This window comes from Malurus melanocephalus, unplaced genomic scaffold (genome assembly GCF_030028575.1).
Source record: "Malurus melanocephalus ecotype Western Australia unplaced genomic scaffold, MMel_1.1 scaffold_668, whole genome shotgun sequence".
Taxonomy (NCBI): Eukaryota; Metazoa; Chordata; class Aves; order Passeriformes; family Maluridae; genus Malurus; species Malurus melanocephalus.
Window position 1 is genome coordinate 250645 of NW_026623900.1, and position 12448 is coordinate 263092.

The 12448-nt window shown below is 50.5% G+C and overlaps 2 protein-coding genes across 16 annotated transcripts in view; one reads left to right on the forward strand and one right to left on the reverse strand.

The window, feature by feature from the left end:
* SEC31A (SEC31 homolog A, COPII coat complex component) overlaps nt 1-7157 on the reverse strand; it is a 39545-nt gene extending 32388 nt beyond the window's left edge. For 6 of the 15 annotated variants that reach the window (XM_057383890.1, XM_057383899.1, XM_057383892.1 and 3 more), the window contains exons 1-7: nt 7029-7157; nt 6525-6793; nt 5876-5958; nt 5223-5346; nt 2856-3054; nt 1752-1847; nt 80-220 (exon numbers count right to left, since the gene is read on the reverse strand). In XM_057383890.1, coding sequence (XP_057239873.1) covers nt 80-220; nt 1752-1847; nt 2856-3054; nt 5223-5346; nt 5876-5954 — 639 coding nt within the window. In that variant the 5' untranslated portion in view covers nt 5955-5958; nt 6525-6793; nt 7029-7157. The remainder of the gene's footprint in view (nt 1-79; nt 221-1751; nt 1848-2855; nt 3055-5222; nt 5347-5875; nt 5959-6524; nt 6794-7028) is intronic. The other 9 variants (XM_057383898.1, XM_057383894.1, XM_057383891.1 and 6 more) reach the window with 3 other exon arrangements.
* A 311-nt stretch (nt 7158-7468) lies between these two features.
* On the forward strand, nt 7469-11686 carry THAP9 (THAP domain containing 9). The gene is made up of 5 exons (XM_057383864.1): nt 7469-7567; nt 7655-7850; nt 7936-8221; nt 8448-8598; nt 9399-11686. The coding sequence occupies exons 1-5, from the start codon at nt 7488-7490 to the stop codon at nt 11320-11322; spliced, it is 2637 nt and encodes an 878-aa protein (XP_057239847.1). The 5' UTR covers nt 7469-7487; the 3' UTR covers nt 11323-11686.
* The last annotated feature ends 762 nt before the right edge of the window (nt 11687-12448 follow it).

Below are 12448 nucleotides of genomic sequence, written 5' to 3' on the forward strand. Positions count from 1 at the left end.
GCCATGACCCATCCCCCCACACCCAGAAGCACCCCACACCTCTCTGCAAGCAGCCCAGCAGCTGCAGGAGAGAACTCACCCTGTTGTTGTGGTCGCTGACTTTGATGATGGGCTCGTTCTTCCTGAGATCCCACACGGTGGCTCGGCCACTGGGGCTGGCAGATGCCAGGATGTGCTGGACTTGCCTGTTCCATGCAATGCAGCTGATGTCCTCCAGAGGCTGCCGCACACACACAACAGCCTGTCACACCTCTGCCAAACTGGAGACTCAAACCCTTTATTTTCAGGACTTGCTAAGKGAGAAATCTGCAAGGAAACTGTCCCGTGTACTGCGTGTGTTCAGGTTTTCTCTGTACACAGGCTGTACGGCACAACGCCTGAAAACACTGATAGGCTGCTAGAATTTCTCTGTAAAGTTCTTTTCTGCTTTGCAATCCTACAGATTAGTTATTGAAACAAGGCTAAGCAAAACTCTCCTCAAGAATAGAAAATTACTCCATATAAGTATATCCAGGTGTATGAACTGCTCTTTCGTCTTGGACTATTAAGTTTTTACGAGAAATTCCATAGGGTTTTTTAATTCCCTMAATGCTTATTTTGAGACCAAAAATTATAAGCAGTATTAACCCAGCCCTTGTTGCCCTATTATTTCTACCTGTCATTATGCACATRGACTAAAATACATCCCATTCTAAAAAATTACTGTTAGACATAAAAAGTYTTTTACAGAGATGTCTAAAGTGGGCACCCTCTCAAATGCCTTCACATTAATAAATGACTTGAACTAAACAAAGTAACCAAACCTACAGAGTTTAAAAATCTTTAAACTCAAGATTACTTCTTGTCCCATTAGCTCACTGTTGTTTCCAAATTATCATGCAGCAATAAACCATGATTTCCCAGGAACCATGATTTTTTGCACAATTTTTTAACAGCTACAGAAGTATACTTGCATTGAAACAACTTCCTCCCATTCTTCTATTTCCTTCACAAGGCACAAAGCACAACAGACTATTGTTTTTCCCCACAGATCTCCTTTAAGAGACACAGGCTAAATACTGGACCTTGAGTACAGCAATTAAACCGCTCCCTGAAACTCAGGAAAGTAATTGCAAAACCTACTGCCTCATTGTCTGACTTCTCAGTAGCTGCTTTTTATCTCCCTCCTATTTTCCTCTGTGTACCTTGACCATCTTCAGATTTGTACATGCAGTGAAACATGCAAAGGAAGACTAAAAGACATGTAATGGTTACGTTATTTGAAAAGGAGTGCAATCTGAGAGATTCAGCTTGCTGCTTGATAAAATGCAACATTTTTCAAAGACTAAGGGGACACTACAGCTTTCCCAAGCCAAATACAATTTAAGAAAAAAAAAAAAAAAAAAAGGAAAAATCCTATCACGTGAAGACATGCCTGGCTTGTGCACCCAGCCAAAACTGCAGGTCTGTTGTGGATAAATAAGACAGCACATGCAGGGTTGCTGCACAGGAAAAAGAGCACATCACTCACGGGATGGACCTGTGCACACTTGCACTTACAGGCACAGCCAGGACACWGCTCTCCAGGGGCTACAAAAGCTGTAACATCCTGTCACCCCTGTATACTACTCAAGTTAGACTTCAAGAAACTTCCATCTTCCATGCCCTTGAGGATGCTTTAAAACTGCAAATGTCAATCAGCTCTCACTTATCTGCCATATGTATTTTGCAAGAGTCTGCTCTGCATAATTAAATAAATGCAAATCTAGTACCTGTGTCTTCACTCCTGGTGTCATTGGTGTGGCAAAGTTGTTCAAGTCCCAGATGTAGATTTCAGATTCATTAGCACCAGAGGCCACCAGATTAGTCTGTAAGAAACATTAGTAGACATTAAGAGTATTTTCAGCATCAGCTTTCCCAGACTTAGCTGCTGGGAGGTATCAGATCTGCAGGAGTCTGTGAATTCCCCTTATCAGCTCAGATAGGAAAAAAAACAGGAAAAATAGGCACCACAGAGCTTTGCTCTGGACAGTGTGGCATTCCTGCCCTGCCCACAGTGAGTGCAGCCATCAAGAGCAATCCTGAACCTGGGATGCAAAAGTCCAGGCAGGGCAACTGAGCCAAGGTCACCAAGTGCCCTTTGGTCACATTTTGCGGCCAATGACAGGCAAGTCCCGAGTTCATAACAGGCAGAAAGGGAAAGGAAGCAATTCAGAGAGGACACAATGAACACAGAATTGTTATTTAGGAAACAAATCCAACTGAATTCTTGCACAGCTGGTGGYAACAAGGAAAAACCAACACACTGTATCTAGAGAGAAGTAAATGCTTATTAACGATGTGGGAAGGATTGTTGGTTTTGAGAGCCCTTCTGCTCAAGAGGACACAAGGCTGTGTTTCCTTGCTGTCTCCTCTTTCCAGGCAACAATACTTAGATGTCTTGAAGATGGATTGTACCCAATCCCCAAAGAAGATACCTGAAAATTGATCTCACCAGAAACACGAATAAGAGCATGTAATTACTTTCTGTGTGGTGAGAAAAGTACTGGCACAATGCACACAATGCACAAGTTAAGAGAGAAGACTGACGAAAAACATCCTGAGAACCGCCTCTACTTCACACATAGCCTGACTAAAAAGATCCACTAAAGCAATGAGGGGAAAAAGTGAAGCAGACAGCTTAGATGCTTTCATTCCCATCCTGAAATGCCAGTAACAGGACAGATTTTACCTGCTAAATACAAACAGAGACTCAAACACCAAATATAGCTCATGCTTTTCAGGGGAGGGGAAGCAGCAGAAACATCTGAGGTTACAAGTTAAGACAGGCCAYTCCTCTACTGAAGTATTTTAAGAGGAACAGCAGAAACACCAACCTGGAACATGTTGACATCAAGTGCTCTCACGGGTCCTGTGTGCTTGTCTTTCTGGGCAATTATTACCTCAGCCTCTCCATCTATGATTTTGGCTGGGTCATACAGAATGACATTTCCATTTTCACCCCCAGCAATCAGGACTCCAGACACTCTGTCCCCCGAGCTCATGCTGTGAGGGCCCCAGATCAGCTTGTGGTACCTGTAAGACACAGAGGCCCCCACAGTATTAGAACCATCCACCACCAGCTCCTCGTAGGTTGATGCACCCCATTTTTGCTCACCCCAGCTAAAGTCAGAGAAAAGTACTGCCTGCATTTCTCCTTAAGGTTGAGTCTCTGTACTTACAACCCCTTCCATCAGGAGGACATGCCCCAATACTGCTCATTGACAAGAGGCATGACATGCACAACCAATAATGTGCAAATGGGTAACATCTCTAATCTCTTGGCTGCAAAATCTGGTAAGTGCTCCTAACTGCACCAGGAGTAATCAAAGGAAGGGCTGAGAGTGCATCCAACAACAGCCTGGAGAAAAACCTCAGCTATTTGCAAGCAGCTTCATACAAGAGAAAAAAAGGGTAAAACTAGAAAAATTCCACAACGTTTTCCATATCTGTGCTTTTGGATGTGCAAGTGTTTTGTCTGTCATACCAGGGGCTCAGCAACTGGTTTACTCACATCACAGACACATCTCCTGGACCACATCCTATTTGGCAGACTGAATTATGAGGAATTAAAAATACTTCCAGAAATTAAGAGCTTTCACACTATTGTGTCCATTTGTAAATACCCAAATTCCCTTCAACTCAATTAACTTCCTGCATAAGCAAAACAGCATTCCTGTGCATTTAGCCATGTGAARAACAAATATCTCCTATATAAAATGACACAGCCACCTATCAGGTTTTATGCCAGCAGAAAGCAAACCCACACTGACTGGAAGGTGGCAAGGAGCTACCTTAGCATTCACTGTAATATTCTTCATCTCTTCATTATCTCTCAGCAATCTACAAGTAAGTTCTTTAAATCACAGCAACTTTAGCATAAAAAGGTGGATACTGCAAAAAACTACACAAAGAGCATATGCTGGGTGAGAAACACCATAACAGCAGGGGTCACAGATTACAGCAGGGGTTCACCAAAGAATGATTCTACAAATGGAAACTGGTCTGTGATATCAGACCAAATCCTTGGGTATGATTTTTTTGCTTCTGCACCTAACTACGTAAATGTATGAACATTTAAGTGACTGACAGGGTCATCCAGGCAAGACTGAAGAGGATTTAAAACAATCCAAAGTGAAGGCAGGAAACAAGTGAGGAAAAAAAAATCAAAAATTATCTGGGCAATTATTTTTCTCTTGCCCTTTACTCCTTCCAAGATAAAATATGGATCTAAAAAAGCAGTGCAAAACTTTTCTTGGAGGGCAATTAAGGAGTTATCTTTCACGAGTCCAATCACCTGGACCTTTTCATTTGCTGCAAACCAAAATATAGCCTGACGTATACACTGCTATCTAATCTTTAATTAGAAACAAACAAACAACTTTCAACCTCCTTTTTAATGCATTTTCTGGGGCAAAGTCAAATTGGTGTGTTGCTGGTCAAGGGAGGTACTTTCCAAGGAGCACTGCAACCTAGTTATAAGCTGTGCTCCTAGAAATTCAATAAGCAAATGGCAAGTCTTGAAAAATCTCAGTGATACTTAAAACAAGGTAAAACRATGAAACTCAAAGATCTAACACTGCATTCTGCTCTGAGCAGGTCAGTAGGACACGTTATCATCAGCTCTGCTCAGAGTGCAGGGCGTTTAAAATGGGACTGTGGTTGTTCCAGCTCTGCCAGAGAGCTGATGCAAGTGCTGCTGAGATGGAAACTGGATGCCCTGAGGCTAACAATATTTGTCTGGGTAAGGACATGGTAAGGAACTACCATGTCCTTAAAGCTAAGTGGAGCTGTGCAGACAGGAATTTGGTTTCCCAACTATGGGAACACACACAACATGACCCAAGCTAGTTATGTTACAGGAAACCCCTGAAATACCTAAATACAAACAGGACGAGGCAATATAAAAAATGCCACCACATTTTCTTCTGTTCTCCTGTGAATCCCAGGGACATCCTGAGATAAAGGATCCACATACATATTCAAAAACTTTCACTTTATGTCAGAGCATGAGCTGTTTGCAACCTCTTGGAGTCCAAGCTCATTACCCCACAATATCAATTGTACTCACTTGCCTTCATCTTTCCGTGCTGAACTTCTGCTTTTCTCCMAAGCAAGTGCCAGCAAACTACACAAAGTGACCTTTCCACACGCACCACACGCAACAGTTCCATGCGTTATTTTTCCTTTACAACACTGCCTACCTGTGTGAGGAGGAGAACGTGGCACAGCTCTTCATATCCAGTGAGGGATCTGCTAAGTCCAACTCAAATATTTCTAGAGAAGCACTTGTACTGAAGGTTGCATCCAGCTGCTGAGCTGAGGTACCTGTAAGGAAGCACGTCTAGCAATAAGAAAGCCACAATACATGAAGCAGCAACTGCAAATGCAGCACAAGAAAGGGAATAAAAACATCATCCTTGCAGAAAGGACGCCAAGATGGGGTCACTATTTCACAGGTCACTATTTCTGTTACTTAGATGTAGTTCCACATAACTCTCCTCCCCATGGTTCCCCCTTTGGGTGTTTCTTAATGAGCAAGAAAAGCTTTGGGCAAGTACCTCTCCCTGATGATGCCCAAAACATGATCAAAGTTACAAAGGAGCCACAAGTGACTGGCACTTTGGATTGTGTCACCTTATCCGGCAGAAAGAGGAGGATGCGTGCGGTCACTTGCAGAATGCAAAGAATGTTTTTATCAGCACAACTGGAGAACTCCACTCAAGGCACCACAACATTTACCCTGCTTCAGCCCTCAGGGCACAGAGTAACTCCTACAACTTTTAATAGTGGCTCCTTCATGGCGGCCACCACACACAGCCCGAGGTCTGCTAGGCCATGCTTCCCAAAAACTCACCTGTGGCCAGGTAAATMGGGTGCTGCTGGGCAGGGCTCCATGCCTGCATGGCAGTACGGTCTATTTCCTTCAGCTTCATTTTGCTGAAAAGTAAGATCAGGAAAGGTGATGGTTAATGACGCTCGGTGAGACTGCATTGCCACAGATTGAGCAGCTGCATCAGGACTTGGCAGAAGTGGTCAGAGAGACCGTTTCCTAAAGATATCCCACAGACAGGCACCTAAGCCATCCTCTCCAGAGCACACCCGGGGGGAGGGGAAGAATAACTCTCCACTGGCAGTACAACATTGACACGTAGAGGAAACTGATGGATGCTGAACATAACACAGGAAAACGTGGGCAAAGCTTCAACAGCTGTGAAAAAAAAACCGCTTCTCACAGCGTCAAGGCAGCGACCACTCTACAGCAGCTTTCTGCCTTAACCCACGGAATAAGCSCAGCCCCGAGAAGACCCTCCCCAGMCCCCAGCCGCCAARCACCCTCRGCAGCTCATTTCTGGGTCCTATTTCAGCACCCTAGGGCTCCCCCCGCCTCGGGAATACCCCGCACGGCCAGCGGGACCGCCACACTCGCCCCATTTCCGACAGGGGCTGTAAACAGCCGGAGGAAAACAGCTGTGAAGCAGAGGGCTTCCCCGTCCCCGCCTCACCTCAGCGTCCCCGGCGCTCACCCGTCCCCGGACCGCTCCAACGTGGCAGCCCCGGCACCGCCTCCCGGCCGCCACCGCCTTCCGGGCGCGCCCCGCGGCTTCCGGGCGGCGGCGAGCGGGGCCGCGCCTTCCCGGCACGGGGAGCGGCGGGAAGCGACGGGAAGCGGCGTGGGGGTGGTGGTGGTGGTGGGGGGTGTGTGTGGGGCTGTGCAGTGTCCTCCTTCCACGGGTGTCCTCCGTGTCCCTCGGGGCGGGAGCAGCCATCGGCCCTGGGGAAGAGGGAAACTGGTTAGGGGCGCCGGGACCGGGGGGAGCCGGGGGCAGCGCCGGCAGCGTGGGGGCCGCGGTGCCGCCTGTCCTCAGCTCAAGGGCAGTAATCATGGCGTGCTCATGATGTGAACAGCAGTGAGACTCATCACCGGACAGGGGCCACCCCAGGGCGGGGGAACAGCCCGAGGGAGCTCGGCCGGCTTCCACAGCCGGGGACGGCGGCCCCGGACCCACCTCCTCACGGCAACCGGGGCACAGCTCCGCTGCCGCCTCCCGCCGCCGCCGGGGCCCGCGCACGCTCGGCGGGCAGACGCCGTGCAGGGCGCGGGCGCTGTCCGAGCCGCATGGCGCGGCTCAGCGGGGGCACAGCGGGAGAGACGGCGGGCGCTCCGGCCCCGCTATAAATAGGGGCKGGAGGCGCGGCTCCCATTGGCGCTGAGGATCGCCCCTCGCCACTGGCTGCGCCCGCCGCCGCCGCCGCTCCCGGTTGGCTCGGTTCGCTCCCCGGTCCCGCCGCCGGCACCGCGCTGACGCCGCCGCTCCCCAGCGCCCAATGGGGCCGCGGTCCGCCGGGCCCGCCGGCCAATGGCGAGGCGATGGCCTGGCGCGCGGGCGGCGGCGGCGGCCAATGGGCGGGCCCGCCGGGGCGCGCGCAGTGCGGCCGGCGCGTTCGGCGGCGCGCGCGGGGCCGCCATGACGCGGAGCTGCTCCGCGCTGGGCTGCACCGCGCGCGACACCGGGCGGAGCCGCGAGCGCGGCATCTCCTTCCACCAGTGAGTGCGGCCGCCCCGCGCCGCGCCGCCCGCCGGTCCCCGGCCCTCCATCCCATCCCTCCATCCCTCCTATTCCCTCTGCCGCAGGTTCCCGGTGGACGCCGCGCAGCGCCGCGAGTGGATCCGCGCCGTGAACCGCGTGGACCCGCGGAGCCGCCGGGCGTGGCGTCCCGGCCCCGGCGCCATCCTCTGCTCCCGACACTTCGCCGAAGGGGAYTTCGAGCGCTACGGGCTGCGGCGGAAGCTGCGGCGGGGGGCCGTGCCCTCCCGCTTCCCCCCTTCGGTGCGGGCGGGTACCGGGCGCGCTCCCCGCTCCCTCCCGGGGGTTCCGCCGTGTGCCCTGATCTCTCCTCTCCCTCCCCYGCCAGGAGCCGCCGGGCGCCGGCCGCAGGAGGAGCAGGACCCCCGGCCGAGCGCTGAAGCAGCCGCTGCCCAGCCCCCCGGCCGGGGACCACAACTACAGCCTGCAGGGACAGCGGGCGGCCGAGCCGCGGCCGCCGCCCGACGCTCCCCGGCACCAGCAGCAGCTCCCGGCCGCAGGCAGACGCGGCCCCGAACATCGATGCAGGACCGTGCCGAGCCTCCTCAGGGAGCTGGCGGAGAAGCGGCAGCTTTCTGAGGAAATCGTGAGTTTGCTGCAGGCGCAGTTTTCAGGTACTGCTGGGCATGCTTGCTGAAGCAGAGTGCACTCCCTCGCTCTGGTTTCATGTCTTTGCTTTTAACCTGTGGCAAGAGGCAGGTGAGGCACAGTCGGGACTGAAGTTGTTCCAGAGGCTGTCCTGTTGCCTTGTATTCTGCAGCGTATTTGCGTCATGCCTCCCTCTGTTACCAGCCATATATTTGCTTCACTAAAGTTGACCTTTTGTAATTTCTTACACAGATTTGCCTTACGAGTTGCACAGCTGGAGGCAGATAGCAGACTACTCACCAGAAATGAAGCAATTTGCTTGTCTTCTCCACCTCTACCATATTAAGGCCTATGATTACCTACGGAAGATTCTTCCCCTCCCTCATCCTTGCAGCCTAACAAAGCAAGTTTTCATTCATTCATTTATTYAGTATATTTCCAGGTACTTGTGTAGAAATAGGTGTAACAGATCTGTCCTGAAGATATTAAGCAGTAGTAATTTTCCCTGCTTTCTTTTTAGTAACAGGAGCAGAGTAGAAAGCAAATGCCAAGAAACATTGATACTCCTCATCTCAGAGAGGTGGAATGTATCCCTGCATGYGGGTCACAGCCTAGGAATGACACACCCACACTCTGTCCCAGCCTGCTTATCAGAATTTATTGCCTGAATCTACCTGAACAAGGCTGAAGAAGCTCTCCCCCTGCAGGTGTAGGGTCTCAGACTCCTGTAGGGCARTTGGAGGAATCCCGGGGGATACACACAGTCCATGCCAACCTGTGGGGGTTTAGCACGGAAACTGCTGAAAAGGGTGCCAGGAGTAGTGGATGGAGTGTATTGAGAAGAGCAGTATACTCTTGGACCATTGAGGGTTTGGGAAGGAGAGCAGATGGGTGTTGCTGGCCCTCTGGATAGCCTGATTTGTATTTCTGTATTTATTTTCCCTTTTGCCATGACATCTTATACTTCAAAAARGCAGGAAGCTGCTTTGTTACTTCCCTGCATGGTTGGTACTTTCCTTGGCTTCCCACCACTAGCCTGGGAGAAAAGAAACGGACTATGTATGAAGGAAAGCAGGGCTACCTTTGCCCTGGGCATGACCAACGACCATGTCCTAAGTGGTAAAAAGCGGCAAAAAGTGCTGTCTGTTGCTTCAGCTTTTTCAGAATCTCATCTCCTAATCACATCCTCCCTTTTTTTTGCAGCTGGCTGTCTAGTAATAAGGCTGCTGCAGGCTTCAGCAATGACATTTTCCTCCAGCTCCAGGAAATGGTGGAGAGAATGGGTCAGGCCTACCGCTACTGCGCCGTGCTGGTACAGGACATGGYGCTGCAGAAGCAGCAGGAGTGGGACCCACAGACCAAGCGGCTGAYGGGCTTTGTTGACTTGGGAGCAGGCATCCTCGATGCTGACGAAGCTCCGCTGGCGTCGGAAGCGATAATCCTCATGGCGGTYGGCATCTCGAGCCCTTGGACAGCTCCCCTTGGCTATTTCTTTGTGAACAGCACGTCTGGCCAGTTCCTTGCTCAGCTCCTTCGTCAGGCCATCAGTAAGCTGAACAACATTGGGATCATGGTCCTGGCTGTGACATCGGGTGCCTCAGCTCGCGGTGCTGACACTGCCAGAGCTTTGGGGATCAGGATAGATCCCAAAAGGACTCAGTGCACTTTCCAGCATCCACCCGGTTCTGCTCACAGCATCGCATACTTCTTTGACGTTTGTGATGCCCTCCASCTGATAAGGAATGCTCTGCAGTGCTTCCAGAAGGTAGAGTGGCTCAGTGACACCATGTGGTGGCAGCATGTGGTGGAGCTGGCATCTTTGAGGGAGCAGAGGGTGTTGGAGCCGTGCACTCCTGAGTCAGGCAGGGCTGGGCATAGAGGGAGTTATCACCTGAAGGTCAACCTTGCGACTTTGCTGTTCAGCGAGGGCGTTGCTGAGGCATTGGAGCACCTCCAGAAGCTGGGCTTGGCCTCATTTMAGAACTGCAGCGGCACTGTCAAGTTTGTGCGCCTGATGAGCTCTGTGTGTGATATACTCTATGGCAGAAGTAGCTGTAAAAAGCAGCTAACTGGGAATTACACCAAAATAAGCAACCTCTTCAGCGAGGCCAAGAGCTTCTTTGTCAACTTAACGGACTCTATGGGGAGATACATTGTTAAGAGCAAACGCAAACTAGGATTTCTGAGCCTCTTGCTCAATGCTGAAAGCCTCAAGTGGCTTTGCTCCAACTATTCTTGTCCAGAAGGTGTTCCTTCCCAGCACCTCCACACACATGCCTTCAGCCTGGACCCTCTGGAGCAGTTTCTCAGGGCCCTCCAGCAAGCCTGTGGCAGTAGTGGAAGCCCCACCTGCACTGTGTTCCAGGCTGCTTACCACAAACTGCTGGCCAGCTGCAGCCTGGCACYGTGCTCACCACACRGCAGTGGCAGTACAAACTCCTGGGACATATCCCTGCCTCGGAGGAGAGACCTGACCCTGGGCAGCATTCGTGCTCAGTATCACCCAGCTCCTGGGAGGACAGTGGCCCCAGAATGCCCCTACAGTGCAGGCCTGCTTTTGCCCAGCTGTGCCCTGAGCAATGCACTGACAGATCTCTCGCTGTACACACAGAGTGTTACCTCCGCTGCTGGCYGGGTGGCTGAGCAGTTGGCCTTGGAACTGCAGTGTGAGGCTTGTCTGGCCTCTCTCTTTGAGGCAGATGAGAGCAGGCTAAGATGCAGGTCAGTGCTCTACATAAAAAAGTTAGGTGGTCTGAGTTTGCCCTCGGCCAGTGTGCACTACGTAACAAGGATTTCAGAACAAGTCCTAAACCAGCATGGCAAAGTAGGAGGTGCCAACAGAAACACCAAGCTATGGCATTTGTCTCTAGAACAAAAAGTTTTCCAGGAGCTTCTGGGAAAAAGCCCCTTCTTTCCCACCCTCACAAACCATTTATTTGAGGAGGAGCTGAGCATTAACAACCACTACACAATCTTAGTAAAGRAATTAACACGGTGTTACTTAAACATCAGAACAAACCCTACCCAACACCTGAATTTGAAATACCCTTGTGGAAGGCACAGATTGAAGAGACTGAAGGGAAAACATTTGTTTCCATCAGCACKGGGTAGCTCTCAGTCAAGCTAAACCCCAATGGTTTTACTCTGCTGTTCCAAGGATGGCTATTCCCTGCTGAGGCTCACTGCTGGTCATGTCTAGGCAACACATGTGAGGAAACAGTGCTGGCAAAACTAGTGATGATAAAGCAGTGATGTTTTGGACCATTGCAAAGCCCCTGACCTAAGTTTAGCTGAGCAAAGCAAGAAGTTRATCCAATCCCCTGTTCCTTCTAGTAATCCTGCAATGCAGCCATGTATTTCATGGAACTTGCATGGCAGGTCRGGTTGAGCAATGGTTGCTTGAGATACCTGGGACAGCAGTAGGAGACTGCAGTGCCCACTGGAAGTGCTGGGTGCCTTTAGTGCTGTATATGTTCTTGGCAGGGGAAAACATGCTTATTCTATGTGGTTGTAGGGGAATCACATGCACTAGCAATTTTATTTCACCARAACAGATCTGCTTTATAAAAGCTGGAGGCAAGAAAGCTTGTAGAGTTTTTATTTAAGTAGGAAAATAAAGACATGAAAAGRAAGTGGCACTCCAGCTGTACACAAGCTCTAATCTCCCTCCCTACTTGTCTTGTCAAACAGCTAAATAAATCAAGCTTAGATGCTCTGGATCAGTGCTGAGGCTGTAACCAGACTGTTGTGTCCARTGGCACCCAGGAGCACCAGTACCTCCTCCATGGGCTGTACATGGCTGTGCTGCAGCAGGGCAAGCATTTCTGGTCCCATGGCCCCATCGTCCCAGGGCTGGCCTGTGTCCTGCAGCCCAGGGCACAAAACAGTCTCCTTTCAGTGTTTCCACTAATCACTTGAACCATAGCTTTGATGCCACCACATAGGACAGGCTTCTTCAGTTAGTTCATTTCCATGGCAAGGGAGCTGCCTCCAGTGCTTTATCTGGAAYAGCAAAATTTGGCGTAACTGCTGCTAAATGCTTTCCCTTTGCCATGCAGAACAGTAGTTGCATCCATAGAGATGAAAGGCAGTTAATTCCCACAAAATCTGCTGTTCAGTCACTTTCAAAATCCATGATGAAAGTAAGGTGAAAAATGGCATCCTAGGATAGTAATAACATTAAAGGTACCATTCTGCATACCAGTGACTTGACAAACTGTCCCTGGTTGGTTTGGGTTCCTCCTCCTTCCCTT